The sequence below is a fragment of the Ostrea edulis genome, chromosome 1 (assembly GCF_947568905.1).
Source record: "Ostrea edulis chromosome 1, xbOstEdul1.1, whole genome shotgun sequence".
Taxonomy (NCBI): domain Eukaryota; kingdom Metazoa; phylum Mollusca; class Bivalvia; order Ostreida; family Ostreidae; genus Ostrea; species Ostrea edulis.
Genome location: NC_079164.1, coordinates 45,461,073 through 45,481,072, shown reverse-complemented (window position 1 = coordinate 45,481,072; position 20,000 = coordinate 45,461,073). Strand labels below are relative to the sequence as shown.

The following is a 20,000-nucleotide window of genomic DNA, read 5'->3' as shown; positions in this document are numbered from 1 at the left end:
CAACAGATATTCTCTAAGATGTTAAAAAACTTGCGTGCCTGTATCGCTACAAGTTCATGCAATCCAGGTTCATATTATTAATGTAGGCAACATAGTTTTTAAATCAGTACATCTTTGAAATTTATCATCAAGATCAAAGGTGGAGACTCTCACATTTGCATTTAGTCGGTACCAGTTTTGAACATTGATTTTATGTGGAACAGAGCGTATTTTTCTGGTTTTCTCATATGATCGTCATATTTTGTGGCACAGTATTAACTTCATCGTGAGAAGAAAATAATTTTATACTGATTTTACGATGATTTAGTTAAGTTTCTCTTGCAGCTAACACCTTGATGTTTTGATATTTATTGTTTGTAAAAGTGTTTTATTCATCAATTGAATTACGGCGATCAGGCATGAAAATCCGACATCACATCAAACAAAATGAAAAGCACGAAAAAATTAAAATTACTACATTTCATTATCATTAATGATATTTGAACCACAAATATACATACATATAAAAGAATAGCACAGATACGTTTGAGTAAAATCTTATTTTAAGTACATGTAGGTTACGTAGTAAAGATGTTGTTTTGGAAAATAAACTAAATAAGTTCAAATATGACAAAAATCGAATGTGCAATGTCTCTGATTTAGATTTATCAAAAGATTTTTTTTTTTTTTTTAGATATAACACCGTTATCTAAGTGTTTTAGATAAAAGAAAACGTTCAATGGCGTTTGCATCATGTGAAAAATTGTGCGTTTTGATTTATGAGCTGATTTTTCTCTCTCAAAATTGGTCCGAAATATGTATTGCTTGCTTGTTATCAAAATACAAATGTACTTCAATTTTTTCGTAGATGTTGAAAATTTTAGCTATTAAAGATATTCAACTAAAGGTATTCCATACTCATTCGACTTACGAATAACTCATCTAAGATTGACATCAAATTTCGCATATAAGAAAGAAAAAAAAGAAGTCCTAGTACTTCCAGAAATATTCGAGAACCAATTTAAAAAATAGACTTGTTTATTATACTAGAAATAGTTTTTCAAAATTGTATTTGTTCGGATAAGGACGTCTTTAGAAATAGCCTTGGAGAAGTTCGGGTTAGTCTATCGGTGCTTTTCAATCGTTGAAGTTGTTTTAAAAAGTTCCGAGAGATTCGAATGTCCATGTAGAGTCAAACTGAGAGAAAGTGCTACTTCACTTGCAATCGACTATCATTGACCTGAACCTTATTATCGACCTGATGACATTTATATTGACCTCGAACTCTGGTCCTTAAAAAACGTGTCGTCCTTGATCGATTGTTGCCGAGTGATTCTAATATAAAACGCTTATAGAATAGATACTGCCTAAGATATATGTTTTAAACCCTTATTACACTAAACATCGAACATTTATAAACCTAGTCCTACTAAAATTAAATTCCTTTATTTTTTGTTCTTTATTTGTACAGTATAATAAGGTTTATAAACGTTTTACAACAGAATCAAGTGACAAAATTCGAGCAATAACAGGCTTTATATAATATGAGCTCCCTAGAACGCTGCGCACTAAGTAAAGTTACATGATCTTGTGCTATTCGAAAAATGAGTGAGTGATGGGGGATATTTTTCCATTATAATTGACAACTTTATTATCAATTTTTGTGACGCAGTGGTTGGCAGCAGACTGCAACATTAATTAAAGTGATCAATCGCGATTATCCGTGATTAAAGTAACTGTCTACCATACGGCTTCGTCAGCTGTTTATGCCTAGAGCTACTGGCGTGATGACCCGGGAGTGTTAGTAGGTACTAGTAACTTTTTACCAATTTGACAGTACCTGCTAACGGAATATTATCGTTTTCTTGTGGACCAATATATCGCTTGACTCATTTAACAAATCATATTAGGTACAAGAATATCATTGTGATTTTAATTTGTTATAATGGAATTACTTTTCTTTTTACGAGGTAACGTAAGTCATCCTCGGATAGTCTAGCATACCAGGTATATTACATTTAGGAAAACCACTACGTCAACCGGTAGCTTTCGACCGAGAGGTCCGTGTTAGAATACATGTAGGTCCTCAGTACCCCTTGCTTGTCGTAAAAGGGGCGATCCTTCAGATGAGACGGCAAAAACCGAGGTCCCGTGTTACAGTAGGTGTGACACGATAAAGATCTCTCCCTGCTTGAAGGCCGTAAGCGCCGAGCATAGGCCAAAATTTTGCAGCCCTTCACCGGCAAGTGAAAAATTCTCGAAAGGGACGTTAAACAATATACAATCAATCGACCGAGAGGTCGTGAGTTCAAGCCCCACTCGTGTCATGGCCGCGTCAAACCCAAGACGTAACATAAAATAAGTGATTGCTCCTTCGCCAAACGCTCGGCATTTAGAAGTGAGAATCACAGGTCTTTCGGATATCACTTTAAACAACGGAGGTCCCGTGTCATGGCAGGCGTTGGCACGTTAAAGAACCCTCATTGCTACGGTGCTAAGTACTAAGCATAAGTCTAAATTTGTGGTACTTCATCTACAGCTGGTGATGTCTTAATATGAATGAAAAAATCTCGATGGGACATAAAACAAACAAACGTCAATCGTAACTTCTTGGGCCTTTCCTGAAAGCGGAAAAGCATGTTAAACTTCCGCTAGAGTTCGTTTGCGCACTCTCTATACGATGAGGCCTTGACGGGGAGTATGCCTCAAATGTATTGCCATAACAACCATTACATGTATATATCAAATCGAAATACGACTATAAAATTCTTTATTGTCTTTTTTACATCAAACATTTGCTAGAAGTGACGATATCTCTCCATTATGAATTCAAAACATTTTGATAATTATTAATAAATGACTTGCATAGTGGTTAGGAACCATTCTCTCACCAGAGAGCGCGTTAAGCTAGCTTCACTTACACCTCTGGCTAGCTTCACTTACACCTCTGTCTACAAATGGAAAATACTTCCTGCATCACGTGGCAATGTAATCATATGATATGCTGGGGGAAAAAGAATGTGGCAAGCATGCCAGTGTAAACAAATGAATTTACTGTTTTGTGTGAAAAATGCATAACAATTGTAAAGTAATCAATAGGAAACCAAAAAAAGAGGGATTTCAGTCAAATCCTGCTAATGATATTTCGTGCAGCTATAATGGGCGTGTCTAGTCTTTATATTAATTCGAGATACCACGTATAACACTATGATGTCTAAAGTTAATTGCGCTTAAACCGTTATCCTCCCAAGTAATTTTTCCTTACTTCCTTATTGTGTAAAATACAGGACAAGGACGAAAAGTTCTTAATGAGAGGATAGTTGGAAGCATCCATTTTGTACTTTCATACATCGGCGATACAATCGAGGTATTTTGCCGAGCTTGCCGGGAAGACTCAAGAAGCTGTGATTGACCACAACCTATACGAAATATACTTCAAGATGAAAATTTGTCAGTCCATTGTTTTATACATCGAATTTGCAGATGAAGAGTACAATTGAATTATATTGAACATTTTTCTATTGGATAATTAGATCAGAACATTTGATAAAGAAAGTAGCAAGTTTTGGGATCTTTTTTCCCCAAATCATAGAAAAAGTTTGTCCACAAGTGCTAATTTAGTTTGTTACTTACCGGGTATTTTCATTCCAAATATGTAGTCCTTAAGATTCTGCTCCTTATGGTTCATCTTATTTCATTTCCGAACTTTTCAAATGAATTTTTTTTCTAATTGATAAGTAAACTTTATACTTGACACCAAATTCCTTGTCAATTTCAACAAGAGGAATAAGAATATTCATATCAAAGTTACAATTGCTTTTACAAAAAAATATTGCTTTAAAATAACAAAATTATAAAAAAATTATGTTGTCAAAAAGTGTTTTCCATACATGCCAGGTATTTTCAAATTTTTGTATTTCTAAGTTCTGATATGCAATACATTTTTTAACCTTGTATTTGTTGTATAGATAGAACAATAATTTCAAAAATATTGGCAATTTGTTTGGGTTTTTTTTTTTTTCGAACAAGAAAAAATATATTGTTTGTATATAGGATACAATTCTGTTGCCTTTAGACAATGAGAGTTCGCCTAATAATATATTAAGTATATTGAAACCTATTCTTTTGGAAGTTGTTTGATAAATGTGCATGAAAAAGTGTATAGTCGTAAGGATTATGATCATGGATGGACATTTTCTTACAGCGATAATTCATCAGACGTATATGTAGATCAGAGGTCCCTATTGAGAAGTTACTCTTTTAAAAGAAATTCTTTGGTCACTTTTGAAAACCGTTATCACCCTCGCTTTTCAAAAATAAAAAAGGAACGTCACTTGGTTTCAGTACTTTCAGTACTTTGATTTAATAGTAAGTTGCATTGCGTCTTCTAAGGAGTAGTAACATGTGACACCCATACATGGTGGAGGCTTTTTAGAGCAACCCAAACGTTTTGGGGTTTTTGTTTTGTTTTTTTGTTTTGGTTTTTTTGTTTTGTTTTTTTTTTTTTTTGCAAATAGACGAAAAGTATCTGAACTGGAAGATTTGGAGAGAGAGAGAAGGGGGGGGGGGGCATTTAATTTATTACAGTTTGAATATAGTATCATGTTCCTTGAATTTGAAATTCAAATTGATACCTATTAAACATGTCTGTATCACTGCAGGATTGTTACATGCACAATGTAGGATGGTAATTGGCGGTCTCGTTTCAAGAAAACAACTCGACCTTCTCATTTAATGTTCATAGCTATGGGGTCTCCGTGTTAATTACTTTCTGACTGCTCTCTGTCATAGTTACATTGTCGTAAAACATCATTGCTCTGACATTGTAAAGGAAAGGGAGCAGATACATGAAATTAAATACAAATTTCTATAGAGACTTGAGTAAGTCTATGCAATGATGTCTGAAAAGAATAGGCCCATTATGGATCACCACAGACACTCCAAAACCTGCAAAATTCACAACATCCATCAACCTCAGTGTAAATAATTCAACCATTGCATACAATTTCCGTCCTTTGAATCGACTGTGATTTGTGTTATCAGCATCTCTACCTTATAGGCAAAAAATACCATGTCATGCTTTCAAGGTGTGACCCCCCCCCCCCCCCCCCTTAAAATGAATGCATGAACAGTCAATAGTAGTTTGATACTCATCGACATAATGAAATTTTGATATGTGATGTTCTTTCTGCTCATATAGGCAACAAAAATGCCTTAAATTCCAATGGAGAAAATAGGTCACAGAAAAGCCGATAATCTAATTTCCTCGCTTTCAGCCAAACGGATAAGATGTTTTTTCTTCTTCAAAGACAGAGCTACTTCTACAATTTGCATATTGAAGTGTCGGCATTTGGTATACTCGTTGAAACGATATCGAACAACAATTTTCAATATCGAATACAAATGTATTCTCCTGCGATTTCTATCTACTTTATATTTCGATGAAACATTTGTTCTTAGGAAAAATTAGTATGCCAAGCAATTATTACTTAGCCAAGCCACCTCTTGGTACAGACGATGACAGAGACAAGTGGTTTTTGCAGTGACAAATTGCTTTTTTTAAAGACATCCTTTAGGACGAGGATGTTTTCGCAGCAGGGTAACATCTAGTGTCTCACTATCACCTTGTACATCGAAGTTTTTAAAAAAAAAAACTCACCTCTATGTACCTGTTATTACCTGTGAAAACGTCTCAAGTCCCTTATATCACCTGGACTTTCAAAGTGCTTGTTTACCGGACGTTACTCATATAAAATATGATCATTAATTCCTTCTAGCAAACTCATTCCTTATAGTGAATTTCATGACAAACTAATCATTTTCAACCTTGATAACAATTGATTTTATGGGGGAGATATTGTGTTTTAATTACCTGGTGTATTCAAATGTCGTCAGCAAACCATCCTTGAATTTAACTGTACTAGATACCATCTTTGTCTGGGGGTATTTCTTATATAAGACCATGCGAACGATAGTCTCTTCTTATTTAAATTTCAAATGAAGAAGTGAAAGGTAAGAGAAGAATTTGTTTTTAGATCTACAAGTACATTGCATATCTTTAATGTCTAAAATGAAATAAATAAATGTCGATCAATAGTATAAGTGTTCAGTGAGGGGGAAAAATCGGTTTATGTTGCAAAAAAATGTAACTTTTAAATACATGCTATCATATGGAATTTAAATAAGTTAATGTACGCTTTATGTCTTTGAAATTTCTCGTAATTTTTTGCTTATTCATTATGCATATTATGAGGTCTTTTGAATGTATGGTATTTCAGTTCTTAAAGTAGACATGAAATCCCAATTATAGCTAACGTAACGTACAAGGCCTTCTTTTCTTACGTATATCATACACATACAAGATTAATCCAACACCTACGATTCACCAGGAACGTGATACTTTAAACCTACTGTGATGTAATTTGATAATTTGAAGGGATGACTTAAAAATCATATAAAAGAAAATGAATGTTTGTATAAATCACTCCAGTCGGATATTGTTTAAGGTAAATATATACTGTATGTATAATGTTAAATATGCAATCTTTTGATATAATTTCAAAATAGACTCACATGTAGGCCTATACACTTTTAATTTTTACACCTGTGATCACAGATTGGCCATTATTCAATACTACATGCATGTACCTGATTTTCGGAATTGGTGTTAAGCACTGAATGGTACCTCATGTAGGAATGGTGTGTTTTGAGCAGCAGCGGCGATTAATGCAAATATCACCCCCCCCCCCCCCTCTTGCGCATGCTTTAAATGACGAAAGAGAACGTAATCTTGAATGGCGACTGTAATATTATCTTGTACGTTATACGTGTATCGATTTGATAATATCCCTTTGGTTTGTAAATAAAACATTAAAAATGTGTAGAATGTAAACAAATATCAAAAGATCTCCTTTAATCATAAATAATATTACCTTTGAATATCAATTTTAATCTCTATCGCTTTAAGAAATCTTTTTAAAGTCACAATCCTCTAACTTTAATTGCGTTTAACAAAAGTGATGCTGATTTTTCACATAAATTTTCTTATTTATTCCATACTACGTGTAGTCTTATACATATTTAGAGAACATTAAATGGACCACACAGCGATCAATCTTACCAAATATCTCAAAATATGTTTTCAAAAAACCAACAACATCCATGTGCACTTCATATATTTAAATGTGTGAATATACGTTGTTGAAAATGTATTAACATATTTGTTTTCTCTTCCTATATATATATATATATATATATATATATATATATATATATACTTATACTGTAAGCTATCAAAATTTTATTCGTCTTTGCATTTAGTAAACTTTGTGTTGATCTTTACCAGAAACATCATGATTGATATGCGGTTAAAAGAAATGCGCTTAAATCATTATAGCCCGGGAAATTACTGTCGCATACAGTAACAAACTTGGGGAAGATGCTTGCATATTGTTCATTTCTTTGAAGATATCAATCTATGTCATTCCTTACACGGTGTTAAGGAGAAGTGTTTGTTCGTCAAGAGAAGATTTAAAATTAAGTGGCTCAAATTTCTGAACACCCCATTACCTTACTTGAGTGTGGGATTTTACGTTTATGATGGCGAGCAAAAGCAATAAAATTAATCTTTAATTTACGTTATTGAACGACGTAAATGAAAAAAGATGTAATACTTCTGTAATTTTTGTTATTTATATAGAGCGATGGATCCGGGACAACTTTATTACAACGACTGCCTTAGGATGCGCTACGAAAGGAAACTCGGGCCGCTTGAGACCATGTACCATGTGTTTTATACTCGCGGCGTCGACATCTATGCCCAGATGGCCACTCTGATGTGCAAAAAACCTGTAACACTCGAAGAGGTCAGCGAAGCTATGGTTTGCTTGTTGAAACGACATCCGATGTTGCGAATGACCATCAAAGAGACAGAAGAGGAGTATCCGGATTTTAAATTCGTCGAAATGAATCCCGTAAAACTCGATATTCGAATTTCACGAAACCATGACAAAGAAACTCTTTTACATGAAGAATCGTGCAAATCATTTGCTGTTAAGGATGGTCCGCTTTGGAGGCTGACTATCGTGGATAACAAAGCTGAATACCCTGCAAATTCCAGTAGGCACGACTACGAATTTTCATTCGTGTTCTGTTTTCATCACAGTTTGGCGGACGGCATTTACCTGCGGACATTATTTTCCGACTTCATTGAATTCTTAGACATGGTCCAAAGAGATACAATTAACTCAAGCTCCGTGAAAGAAATCGAGATGTTACCAGCCATCGAGTCTCTTTTACCGTTACTAAGCCCCAGTCGAAGGGTTATTTCTTCCGAGTGTAGCAGTGAGGATTCTTCGAAAGTCGTTGACGCTCTTCATGCGTACGAGGCTCACTTCTACAGTGAAATACAGAAGTTAAAGAATCGACATCAATCAACCAAGTCCATCAGATCGCATTTGCAACCAACAAAGTCTAAAAACTTTCTATTTCAGTGTAAGCAAAATCACGTGACTGTTACAGGTGCTTGCATAGCCGCTTCTTGTATCTCCTTTGGACAGTTGATCAAAGCATCAATTTCGAGCGATATCAAAGTCTTAAACATTCCTGTGGAAATTATGGTGAATATGAGAAGATATACGCAACATAATAGCATGTACCAGGCCTACCCCGGTGTAGCCGCTGTTCATCTTCCACTAACAGTCAAACTTCCGCTAAGCGAGAACCTACAGGAACATTTTTGGTATCTCGCAAAACAGTGCACAGACGACATCAACAACATGCTAATTTCGGGATACCCGCTGGAATACATGTCAACAGAAGTTGTTCATGAAATTAATTCGAAACCCCAAACTGGAAAATCACCATATGTTCTGTGTATAACTAATATGTCGTCTGTCGACGGAATCGTGAAACCGAAACAGAGAAGTAGGTTTCATTTGAAGGAATTCCCCGCCATGACCCAAATCGGGATCGACGACATGCCGATATTTTATGTCGGGATTCTATCCATGGCCCAGGAGCTTCACCTGGATATTGGGCATTGCCAAAGGTATACGTCACAATCAACAGCTGCCAAATTCTCGTGGAATATTGTGTCCATGCTGCAAAATTTCAGCAATTTGTAACATCTTTCGGTGTGCACTTTACAGATTACAGAATGCCAGTGTTTCTCTTTCCCAAAGTTAACACCTTTCTCACTCACTCTCTCTTTCTCCATAAACTATCAACTTCGCGCGATATATCTATCTAAAAATATCAAGAGTACCAAACAATTTGAATATTCATTACTACATTTCAAACATTTGCTTTTGAAGAATAATCAACGAAGTGTTCTACAAGGTAAAAACAGTTGCGCTTAGTTTTCATGAATGATAGTCAAAAATAAAGATTTCATTAAAAAATATTCATTGTTACACGTCTTTTGTTTCTTGTTCCACAAAGGTATTTTTATTCCACGAAAAGTTGAGAATGTTGACGGTGTTTTTATACATGCTCTTAATAAGATATTAGCCTTACAGTCATAAAAGAAGAAAACTGAAACATTCCAGCTGTTTCATGATGGAAGGTCTTAATCTAAATAAGGGACCCCAGGGACTCCATAGATTGCTAACATTTATTGTTCATTAATTCAAGGATGCATGCTACATGTACAAATGATTCAGATATAAGTTGGAATATATACGACAAGCTCTAAATGAAGATGTCAATTAAGAATATTTCAAACTCCAAACAAGCTCATTCTGATAAGAAAATTTGATTACAGGCTGCGCAAGAGCGAGTTGTCAAACTCTACGTGCGTTTCTGCGGCATTAATGATTTCATTTCTGCGGGATTTATGTGAATGTACAATGCATTTTTACAAATATTTCGAAAATTAATGTAACGCGTACTGAATTGAAATTATCGTTAATATTAGAATTTGATTTGTATAATCTCTATAGAAATAAATCAACGTTGTTAACATTAAAAAATGTGATAAACATTAGATTTGTCGATTTCCACTGGGTTTGTTTGGGGTTCAATTTATATAATTTATTACTTTACTATATCTGTGTAAAACGTCTTAAGATATTAAATTAAAAAAAAAAACCAAATGAAAAGTGATCTTTTATGAATTAGATATTGTGATAGTCAATGTTTATTTTTATTTATATTTTCCAACGAACTATTTCTAGTGGCGTAATGTTACGAATTAATGTAGTCCGGGTAAGAGGTAAACGAAAGGGAACAATTTGAAATGCAAATTAAATAGTCTCTAAGGATAAAATATGTGATAAAAAGAATCTTCCATGGTTTGTGGTTGGATATGATCATTATCCAACGATTTGTGTGTTTTCTCTCCCTGAACCTGGGCGACTGGGCGATATAACACATAATTTCACTTGAAAACCGGGGGAGAAGTTAGACAGACAAATCAGATACCTTCTATACATAGCATTACATTTCAAATAAAGTGGCAAAACTCTGAAATGAAAATATAAACAGAACACACCGAAAGAACGGACGGAGAGAAATCGCTATACCATAATACACCCGTCTAAAGACGAGTGTTTAAAAACTGACAGGGCCCAAGGTCCATATGCAAGGTACCAGTGCTGCAAAGCTCACAAACTTTGAATTAAAATTTTAGCTAAATTTTGTATTAAAATTCATCAGTTCATCTAAGTAAGTAAGTAAGTAATTTTTATTTAGTCTCCAGTGACTTTTCACCTGTAACCTTAAACAAGAGGCCCATGGGCCACATCGCTCACATGATTCACCTTGGCCCATATTTAAAGATTTTTCCTATATATTCGCATGAAACACTTTTATCCCTATTTTGGCCCCAACCTACCGCCAGGGGCCATGATTTTTACAAACTTGAATCTGCACTATGTCAGGGAGCTTTCATGCAAATGTAAACTTCTTTGACCCAATTGATGGTTCTTGAGAAGATTTTTAAAGATTTTCTCTATATATTTGTATGTAAAACTTTGATCCCTTATCATGGGCCCCATCCTACCCTCGGGGGTCATGATTTTAACAAACTTGAATCTGCACTATATCAGGAAGATTTTTAAATATTTTCCCTATATATTTGTATGTAAAACTTTGATCTCCTACTGAGACCCCATCATACCCCCGGGGGACATGATTTTAACAAACTTGAATCTGCACTATGTCAGGAAACTTTCATATAAATTTGTATTTTCCTAGCCCAGTGGTTTTGGGGAAGAATATTTTCAAAGATTTTACCTAAATATTCGCATGTAAAATTTTGATCCCCTATTGTGGCCCCATCCTACCCCTGGGGGCCAAGATTTTAACAAATTTGAATCTGCACTATGCCAGGAAGCTTTCATGTAATTTTGTACTTTGCTAGCCCAGTGGTTCTTTAGAAGATTTTTAAAGATTTTCCCTATATATTTGTGTGTAAAACTTCGATCCCTTATTGTGGCCCCATCATACCGCCAGGGGCCATGATTTTAACAAACTTGAATATGCACTATGTCAGGAAGCTTTCATGTAAACTTGTACTTTCCTAGCCCAGTGGTTTTTGAGAAGAATATTTTTAAAGATTTTCCCTATATATTTGTATGTAAAACTTTGATCCCCTATTACGACCCCATCCTACACCCGGGGCCATGGTTTTGAAAAACTAGACTCTGCACTATATCAGGAAGCTTTCATGTAATTTTGTACTTTCCTAGCCCAGTGGTTCTTGAGAAAAAGATTTTTAAAGATTTTCCCTATATATTTGTATGTAAAACTTCGATCCCCTGTTGTAGCCCCATCCTACCCCCGGTGTCATGATTTTAACAAGCTTGAATTTGCACTGTCTCAGGAAGCTTTCATGTAAATGTTAGCTCTTCTGGCTCAGTGGTTCTTGAGAAGAAGATTTATAAATGACCCCAACCTATTTTTGCATTTTTGTGATTATCTCCCCTTTGAAGGGGGCATGTCCTTCATTTGAACAAATCCGAAAGCCTTCTATCCAAGGATGCTTTTGGCCAAGTTTGCTTGAAATTGGCCCAGTGGTTCTGAAGAAGATGTGAAAAGTTTACAGACGGACAGACAGGCAGACGACGGACAACAGGCGATTAGAAAAGCTCACTTGAACTTTCAGCTTAGGTGAGCTAAAAACCAATTGGAACCAACTTTTTATATAAAAATCGCATTTATAAGAGATGTGGTTTTGATCTTGCACTCATATCCGAACATATGAATACGAGTTACAGTCAACAAACTTGGCAACGCATACTATCCTCTTGAAACATAGTTGTGGTACATGTATGTAATGAGTTTGTTTTGACACGCACCTTTGATATTTACAAGAAAAGACAGTAATATGTATGAGATATCAAAATTATGAGTACCCAAGCATGAGCTAAATTTTATGGCAGGAAAATAGTTTTACATCATATATAGCATTTCTTGAATTACTACTGTCAAGGACACGAGACCCCCCCCCCCCCCCCTCCCCAAAAAAAACCCTTAAAACTTTGGTTGTAAGAAGTACAAATATACAATTCCTAAATATAAGGGATTTGCAATTTTTTTATGAGATTAAAAAGTTGAAACATATTACCCCTATATGTACCAATACAAAGAAGATGTTGCACGTCTCATGTTAATTTCCCTAGAGGTGTTGCATGAAAGATCGAAAAATTTAAGTTATTCAAATATATGACAAAACCAATTGGAACGTATGTCTTGATTCAATAATTTTTGAAAATAAATTTAAAAGACGTGTATTGACAAAATTAGCCAAAATATTTCGAGCTTAAATCAAGCAATAAGCGATTCATATGATTTTTAGCGTTAAAATGGAGGGATATCCCCGAATTTCAGAAAAACTGCCTCCGTGAAACAAAATAAATTTAGCATGAGCATGTTCTTCGAGTTTTCCTCTTAAAAAACTGTCGCTTTGAAATGTTGTTTCACGAGGGCATTTTTTGGAAATTTAAAAAAATCGAAACGACTTCACTATTATTATTTTCAACTTCACCTGTACGTTAATTTTCCTCAGTAATGTGTGGTCTACTGCGTGGTTCAGTGAATAAGGTCGTCGACTCTTGAATGTAAAGATGTTTTCTATTTTTAAAAAGACCGGGTTCGACTCCCTCACGAATATATATATTTTTTCATATTCCTTTTCCATCTAGATTCATTTTCTTAATTGAAACACGCTTTTAGTTTTTATAAGTATTTCATGTCAAATCTCTGTTTATTACCATGTTCCGAGTTTGAAATAAGCTTCCAACCTGGACACTGTTTAGTTTGTTAATAAGGCTCTCAACAAACACAGTTTACCTGAAATGTATAATATGCAATGTTTTGAAACTATAGATTCTATTGCGATCGAGGAATATGAAGTTATTGATATAATTTCCGTCTTGCCAGTCAACAAGGCCATTGGACCCGATCGTATCAGTCATAAAATGCTAAAGTCAACAATATATACAATATGTAAACCTCTGTATTTGCTTTTTAACAAACCACTGTCTGAATACACATTTCCCAGTTGTTGGAAATTAGCCCATGTGCTACCTCTTTTCAAGAAAGAGGACCCTTCACTTTCATCAAATTACAGACCCATTTCTCTATTAAGCTGTGTGAGTAAGATAATGGAAAGAATCATTTTTAAACATGTCTATAATTATTTTCATAGTAACAACCTGTTTTATAAGTACCAAGCTGGTTTTTTGCCTGGTCATTCTACAGTTTACCAGCTTATTGAAACATATCACAGTATAGTGAAGAATATTGATGAAGGTAGATCATGTTGTATGGTTTTTTGTGATCTTTCTAAAGCTTTTGACAGGGTTTGGCATAAGGGACTTCTTTTTAAATTGCAAAAATATGGAATATGTGGAAATCTTTTTCAGTGGTTTAAAAGTTATTTGTGTAATAGACGCAGAAAGTGATGTATAAAGATTTGTTATCATCCAGCTTAACTATCAATGCTGGAGTGCCTCAAGGATCTGTACTGGGACCGCTCTTGTTTTTAATCTATGTTAATGATGTAGCACAAAATATGTTATCGTTTTGTAGATTGTACGCAGATGATAATTCAATTCAATATGCAGATAAGAATATATGTAATATAGAAAATGTTATGAATCATGATCTCAAAATTCTTGAAGAATGGTCAAATAACTGGCTTTTGAATTTAATCCTAATAAAACTAAAGTTTTATTTTTTACCAAGGCAAAGCATAATGAAATTCCAAAACTGCTTTTTCAAAATTGTCAATTAGAACTCATTTCTTCCCACAAACATCTTGGTCTCACTTTTTCCAATGATTTAAAATGGTCTGCGTATATCAATGATATTGTAAACAATGCGTATAAAAAAAAACTAGGACTTCTAAGGAAACTCAAATTCACTTTATGTAGAAACAAACTACCTAAATTGTATATGACTTTTGTTAGACCTATACTAGAATATGCTTCAGTCGTATGGGATGGATGTTCTTCTGCAGAAATTGAAAAGTTAGAAAAGGTACAGCTCCATGCAGCTAGAATAGTAACGTGACTGCCAATTCTTGCATCCAAAGAATCATTATATTTAGAAACGGGTTGGGAAGCACTAAGCAAAAGACGGGAAATCGCAAAATTAATGACAATGTATGAAATTCACCTCAATATTGTACCACAATATTTAGGTGATATCATTGACAATTTTCGAAAGGATACATCACGCTACAATACTCGTTACGAATATGACTATATACCTCCTAGAACTAAGCAAGACACATACAACAAATCATTTTTTCCAGATGCCATTCGCAAATGCAAACGAAGCAAAGAAAACAACCTCTATCTGTCAGTTCCGTCGAAACATTTCTAATAATATCAATATTTCAATAGTGCCTAAACATTTTCTTCTTGGCAAAAGAATAGTAAATATAATTCATACTAAATTAAGACACAACTGTCTGCTGAACTATGATTTACACCGAAAAAACATTGTCAATTCTCCTAACTGTCATTGTGGTATGAGAGAAGATGCATATCATTTCTTCTTTGTTTGTAAAAGATTTTCAGTAGTAAGAAATGTTATGTTTAACGAACTTTTTCAAATACAAGAATTATCTATTATTGATACACGGATTTTACTTTGGGGCAGTGACAATTTGGGTTATGAAACTAACAGCAAAATTTTTAATGCTGTTCACAAATTTATACTTAATTCAGGCAGATTCTCATGATAGTAATTCACTTTATGCTAAATGTACATGTATTTATTTTATCTACATGTCTATACATATGTTTTATGACAATTGTTATCAATTAATCTAAGGTGAGAACCTCGTAAGTTGTAAGAACTTGTGTTCAAACCTTTTGTATATTATATATGCAATAAAATATGTTCAAACCACAAACACGCCGAATACAGCATGCAATACCTGTGTTTTGATAGTCAAGGCTGCTAACGAGAACTTGTATGTTTTTCTGAATGAAAGTTGTTGACAAAGGCATGGTGCCTTTCACGAAAAACCGTTGTGAACTTTGCAAAGCTTTGGAAGAAAAACTTAAAGGCCAAACGAGGTAAATAACCGTTAAACAGTTTGAGTTTATATGTATTCCAGTAGCAAATTGCTATGTTGAATCAATTTTTACAGGTGCATGTACTTTGAATAATGTTGAATTTTATTAATGCGTATTAAACTTCCGGAATCGCATATATTGTTTTGTGGCCAGAGTCATGTGCAGGTGCCAATTGTTGGTTGTAGAAAATAAAACATACGAGTATAAGAGCTTTTGGACTGTAGTAGTATAAAATATCAAATATTTGATACACTCGTAACATGTAACCGTATCATTGTATCTGATACTCAGGAAAAAAAGAAGACAATTTAATTTTCATGATTTCAAAAATTATCTTTAGACTACATGTATAATATATTGACACATAAAATGTATTAGGCTTGTCCCTAGTACTGGGGAATCCTTCAGGTATTTAAATGGCAAATACGCAATGAGTATAAATATGAATGAAGGTCAGTTCTACGTCGCGAATGTTGGCACGGAGCTCCGAATTGGGAAAATTCCCGCTTCTGTGCAACACCCTCAAATTTCCGCTACTGTTTTGTTCTTATTTGAGAAGTCCTGGGAAGGAAACGCAGGTCATACAGTAAATTGTATTCATTTTACTTATAAAATACATAACTCTAATTTTCATTTTCATCATTATTGAAAAAAAAAGTTTATTTGTAGCAAGTATTGTTAAAATGGAAAACACGGGAAATTTTAAGATTTCTATTTTAATGACTGTCTTTGACCTTGAATATTAGAACTTAACTTGGGGTAGGATCCAAGACATTAGTGTAAGATAGCGTCATCTGATTTCAAGGATATTAGTTTCCTAATAACATTGACATTCAAGGTTTGAAAACAAATGGCAACAATAAGATCAGACTGCAAAGTGCCATTTCCATAAGTCTGATAAAATCTGGATGTAAGCTGTACATAATGTAGAAGAAATTTTGAAATTTCCATTCCGATATAATCTTGAAAAGCAAGAGAAGCCCACAGGGGCTCGTCACGAATTGACCCTCTTTATTCTATATTTACACGTGTAAATATAGAATAGACGATGTCAAATTTTATTAAGACAAAAATTTCGTGACGAGCCCCTGTGAGAAACCCAGAACGAATACGGGGTGTCATTTCTGGAAGTCTGACAAATGGATGAAAAATTGTACACAAAAATTTCCTAAGTTTCCTCGTACAGTTCCGTTGATCTCTTGTGTAAAAAAAAAGTTTTCTTTAATAAAGTAGATGGTTCCCAGTATCTATCTAGTCTTCCCTCGAATGATTTTATAGTTGGTGCATCAATAACTTAAGTTGGTAAATTGTTCCATATATCCACAGTTCTTTGTGTAAACGAGTATTTTCTTATGTCTAATCTTGACCTATCCTTTTATAACTTTAGATTGTGCCCTCGTGTGTTGGAATCTTCACGAAGTGGTATAAAATTGGCAACTTCTTCATCATATTTTCCAGTCAAGATTTTGTACATTTCGATCCTATCGCCTCTTATCTAGATCGTCTGTAGGCAAGTGGTGGTAACGTATAAGTTTTACATTATGACCCCTGGGTCGAGGCCTCTGCTGGTGGACTGTAGTCCCCGAGGGTCTCTACAGCCCAGTAGCTAAGTACTTCGTTACTAGCTTGAAAATACGGATGTATATTTAATTGCTGTTATAAAATTTAGAAATTCATTTCAAAATTAAGGATTATCTCCCTCACGCATAGCTCTTATCCTTAGACGAATTTGACTCCACTTTTTTTGGCACACTGTTTTCCCCTATAATAGCTCTAAAACTTCATTGTTATTTCGGATTTCAAACATTTCGGTTGATCATCACTGAAGATACATTATTTGTCGAAATACGCATCTGGTGCATCAAAATTGGTACCGTATAAGTTTTACATTTCTTTAAACGGTCCTCATATGATAGATTTGATAGTCCCGGCACTACGGTCCTCATATGATAGATTTGATAGTCCCGGCACTTGTTTGGTGGTTCTTCGTACATACGTTTTCGATTGATTCAATATGTTTCTTGAGATGTGGGCACCAGACTTGGTTGGCGTATTCTAGATGAGGTCTTACTATCGCTGTGTAAAGCAACCTGAATGTTTCACAATTTATGTACTCCATAGTTCTTCGTAATACGCCCATGACAGAATTTGCTTTGTTTATTTTGTCTGATATATGCTGGTTGAAGGTCAACTTATTGTCAATTGTTACTCCTATGTCTTTTTCTGTTTCTACATACATGTACTTCATAGGTGGTAAACTCTCTTTCAGGTTGTAAGCCTTCTTCTCGATGTTAGATTTCCCAATACGCATAACCTTACATTTTTCGGGATGCAAACAGAATCCATTTTTCAGACCACTTCTGTAGTGCATGTATATTTGTTTGTAATTCAGTACAGTTAGATTCCTGGAAAATCTCATGGAATGCCTTAGTATCATCTGCAAATAAAAAGGTTTCAGTTCCAATGCTTGTTATTTCTGGCATGTCGTTGATATGAAGGACAAACAAGATTGGTGCAAGGACTGATCCTTGTGGGATTCCACTTGATATTGATTTCCATTCTGATTTTTCTCCATTGACTATTACTCGCTGTTTGCGGCCTAGTAAAAATGATCTTATCCATGCACTATATTGACCAGTAATTCCATATTTCTCAAGTTTGTGTATTAAACGTAAATGCGGGACTTTATCGAATGCCTTCATGACTGTCTGACTGTTTAGCTGTTTTTCGCCACACTCAACAATTTTTCAGTTTTTGGTGGAAGAGAGAACCCAGTTACAATGTACCTGGGAAGAGACCACCGCGACCTTCCGAAAGTAAACTGGGAAACTTTCTCACTTGAAGTCGCAGTATATGACATCAACACACCCGCCGCCGTCCAATATTTCAGTCCATTTGTCCATTACTTGAAGTAGCTGAAGTACTGTTGAGCGACCACTTATAAAGCCAAACTGTCTTTTACTGAATAGATTGTTCTTTTTCATATGTTCTAGTATTTCTTCCCTTACAAGTGATTCCATTATTTTACAAATGATGCTTGTGAGACTCACTGGTCTGTAATTTCCAGCTACTTTTTTATATCCCCTCTTGAATAAAGCTGTTATGCTTGCACATTTCCAACCTTCAGGTAAGGTTGCCATGTTTATAGATGTTCGAAATATTATGGACAATGGAAGACATATTGATTGTGCAGCTTCTTTAAGTATTCATGGACGCAATCCATCAGACCCAGGTGACTTTCAAATCTTTAAAGCATCAAGTTTTTTCTTTACTTTCTCTACATTAATGGTCATATCAGTGTCTGTTTCTATCGTGAATACCGATGTACAGAAATCTGCTAGGACATCAGCTTTTTCCTTGTCTGTTTTAATGGATTCGTTCCGTTCGCCATTTGTGAACAAGTCTGGTATACTAGATTTTGTCTTGGTTTTAGTTCGTGCATATTTCCAGAATTTCTTCGGATTACTCTTTACCTCACTTGCTATTTGTTTTTCAATTTGTTTAGTAATTTTCCTGGTCACCCGGTTCCGTATTTTACAGTATTCCTGATCATCTTTGCCATTTCTAATATTCAGATATCTAGTCCATAGTTGTTCCTTCCTCTTAATTTTAGTTAAAGCTTTTCTATTCAATGGTATTTTATGCTTATCGTTTTTCTTTCTGGTATTTGGGTTAACTATTTTCTTTCTGGTATTTGGGTTAACTATTTTCTTCCGAATAGTAGTGTTTCTTCTATTGCTGATTCAAACGTTTCTCTAAATTTGCACCACTGCTTTTCTACATCGTTGCTATGTTCAGCTAGTAGGCTTGACCAGTCTATGTCTAAAAGTTCTAATAGTTTATCGTAATTTCCTTTATCGTATTTGTATCTTATTTTCTTTGTTGTATCGTATTGTTCATTCAAGGTACGTACTAAGTCTATAACGGAATGGTCGCTTTTTCCAAGGGGTGGGTTAATGCTTAGTTCATTTACCACATCTTCTTCCATTGTGAAAACTAAGTCTATAACACTAGGGTTGTCTGAGCCTCTACCTCTTGTAGGCGTAGTAATGTGTTGATACAAGAAACAGTCTCTTATAGTTTCAATGAATTTATATTCCATACTGCTCTCACTGCCATTTGTGCTTATACTGTTCCAGTCTATATTAGGAAAATTCATATCTCCAAACAATAAGACTTCCGAAAACTGTTTGTTCACGGATTTTTCAAGAAGTTTACATAACTGCTTAAAATTCTCATCAGAACTACTCGGGCTCCTATAAACTGAACCTATGAGAATCTTTTTATTAAATTCAATGTTAATTTCACATGCTTTCTTCAAAGTTTATGTTTTAAATGTTACCGGTGAGTACATATCCTCCATGTCTTCTAAGAATCGTGTAAATTACATAGTTTAGATTTTGTACAAGGCTGAACAACGAAGATTCAAACGTTTTTTAACTGATGGAATGAAATTGTGAACAACTTACTACTATATTATTTCTTTGT

General features: G+C 34.6%; 1 protein-coding gene across 1 annotated transcript; it reads left to right on the top strand.

Annotated features, from left to right (window-relative positions):
- Window positions 1-5,897: 5,897 nt before the first annotated feature.
- LOC125664947 (uncharacterized) lies at window positions 5,898-9,382 on the top strand. The gene is made up of 2 exons (XM_048897731.2): window positions 5,898-5,991; window positions 7,679-9,382. The coding sequence occupies exon 2, from the start codon at window positions 7,683-7,685 to the stop codon at window positions 9,102-9,104; it is 1,422 nt and encodes a 473-aa protein (XP_048753688.2). The 5' UTR covers window positions 5,898-5,991; window positions 7,679-7,682; the 3' UTR covers window positions 9,105-9,382.
- The last annotated feature ends 10,618 nt before the right edge of the window (window positions 9,383-20,000 follow it).

Bases quoted from the DNA above. Each gene is read 5' to 3' on its own strand.
- LOC125664947 (XM_048897731.2), top strand. From the start codon at position 7,683: ATGGATCCGGGACAACTTTATTACAACGACTGCCTTAGGATGCGCTAC.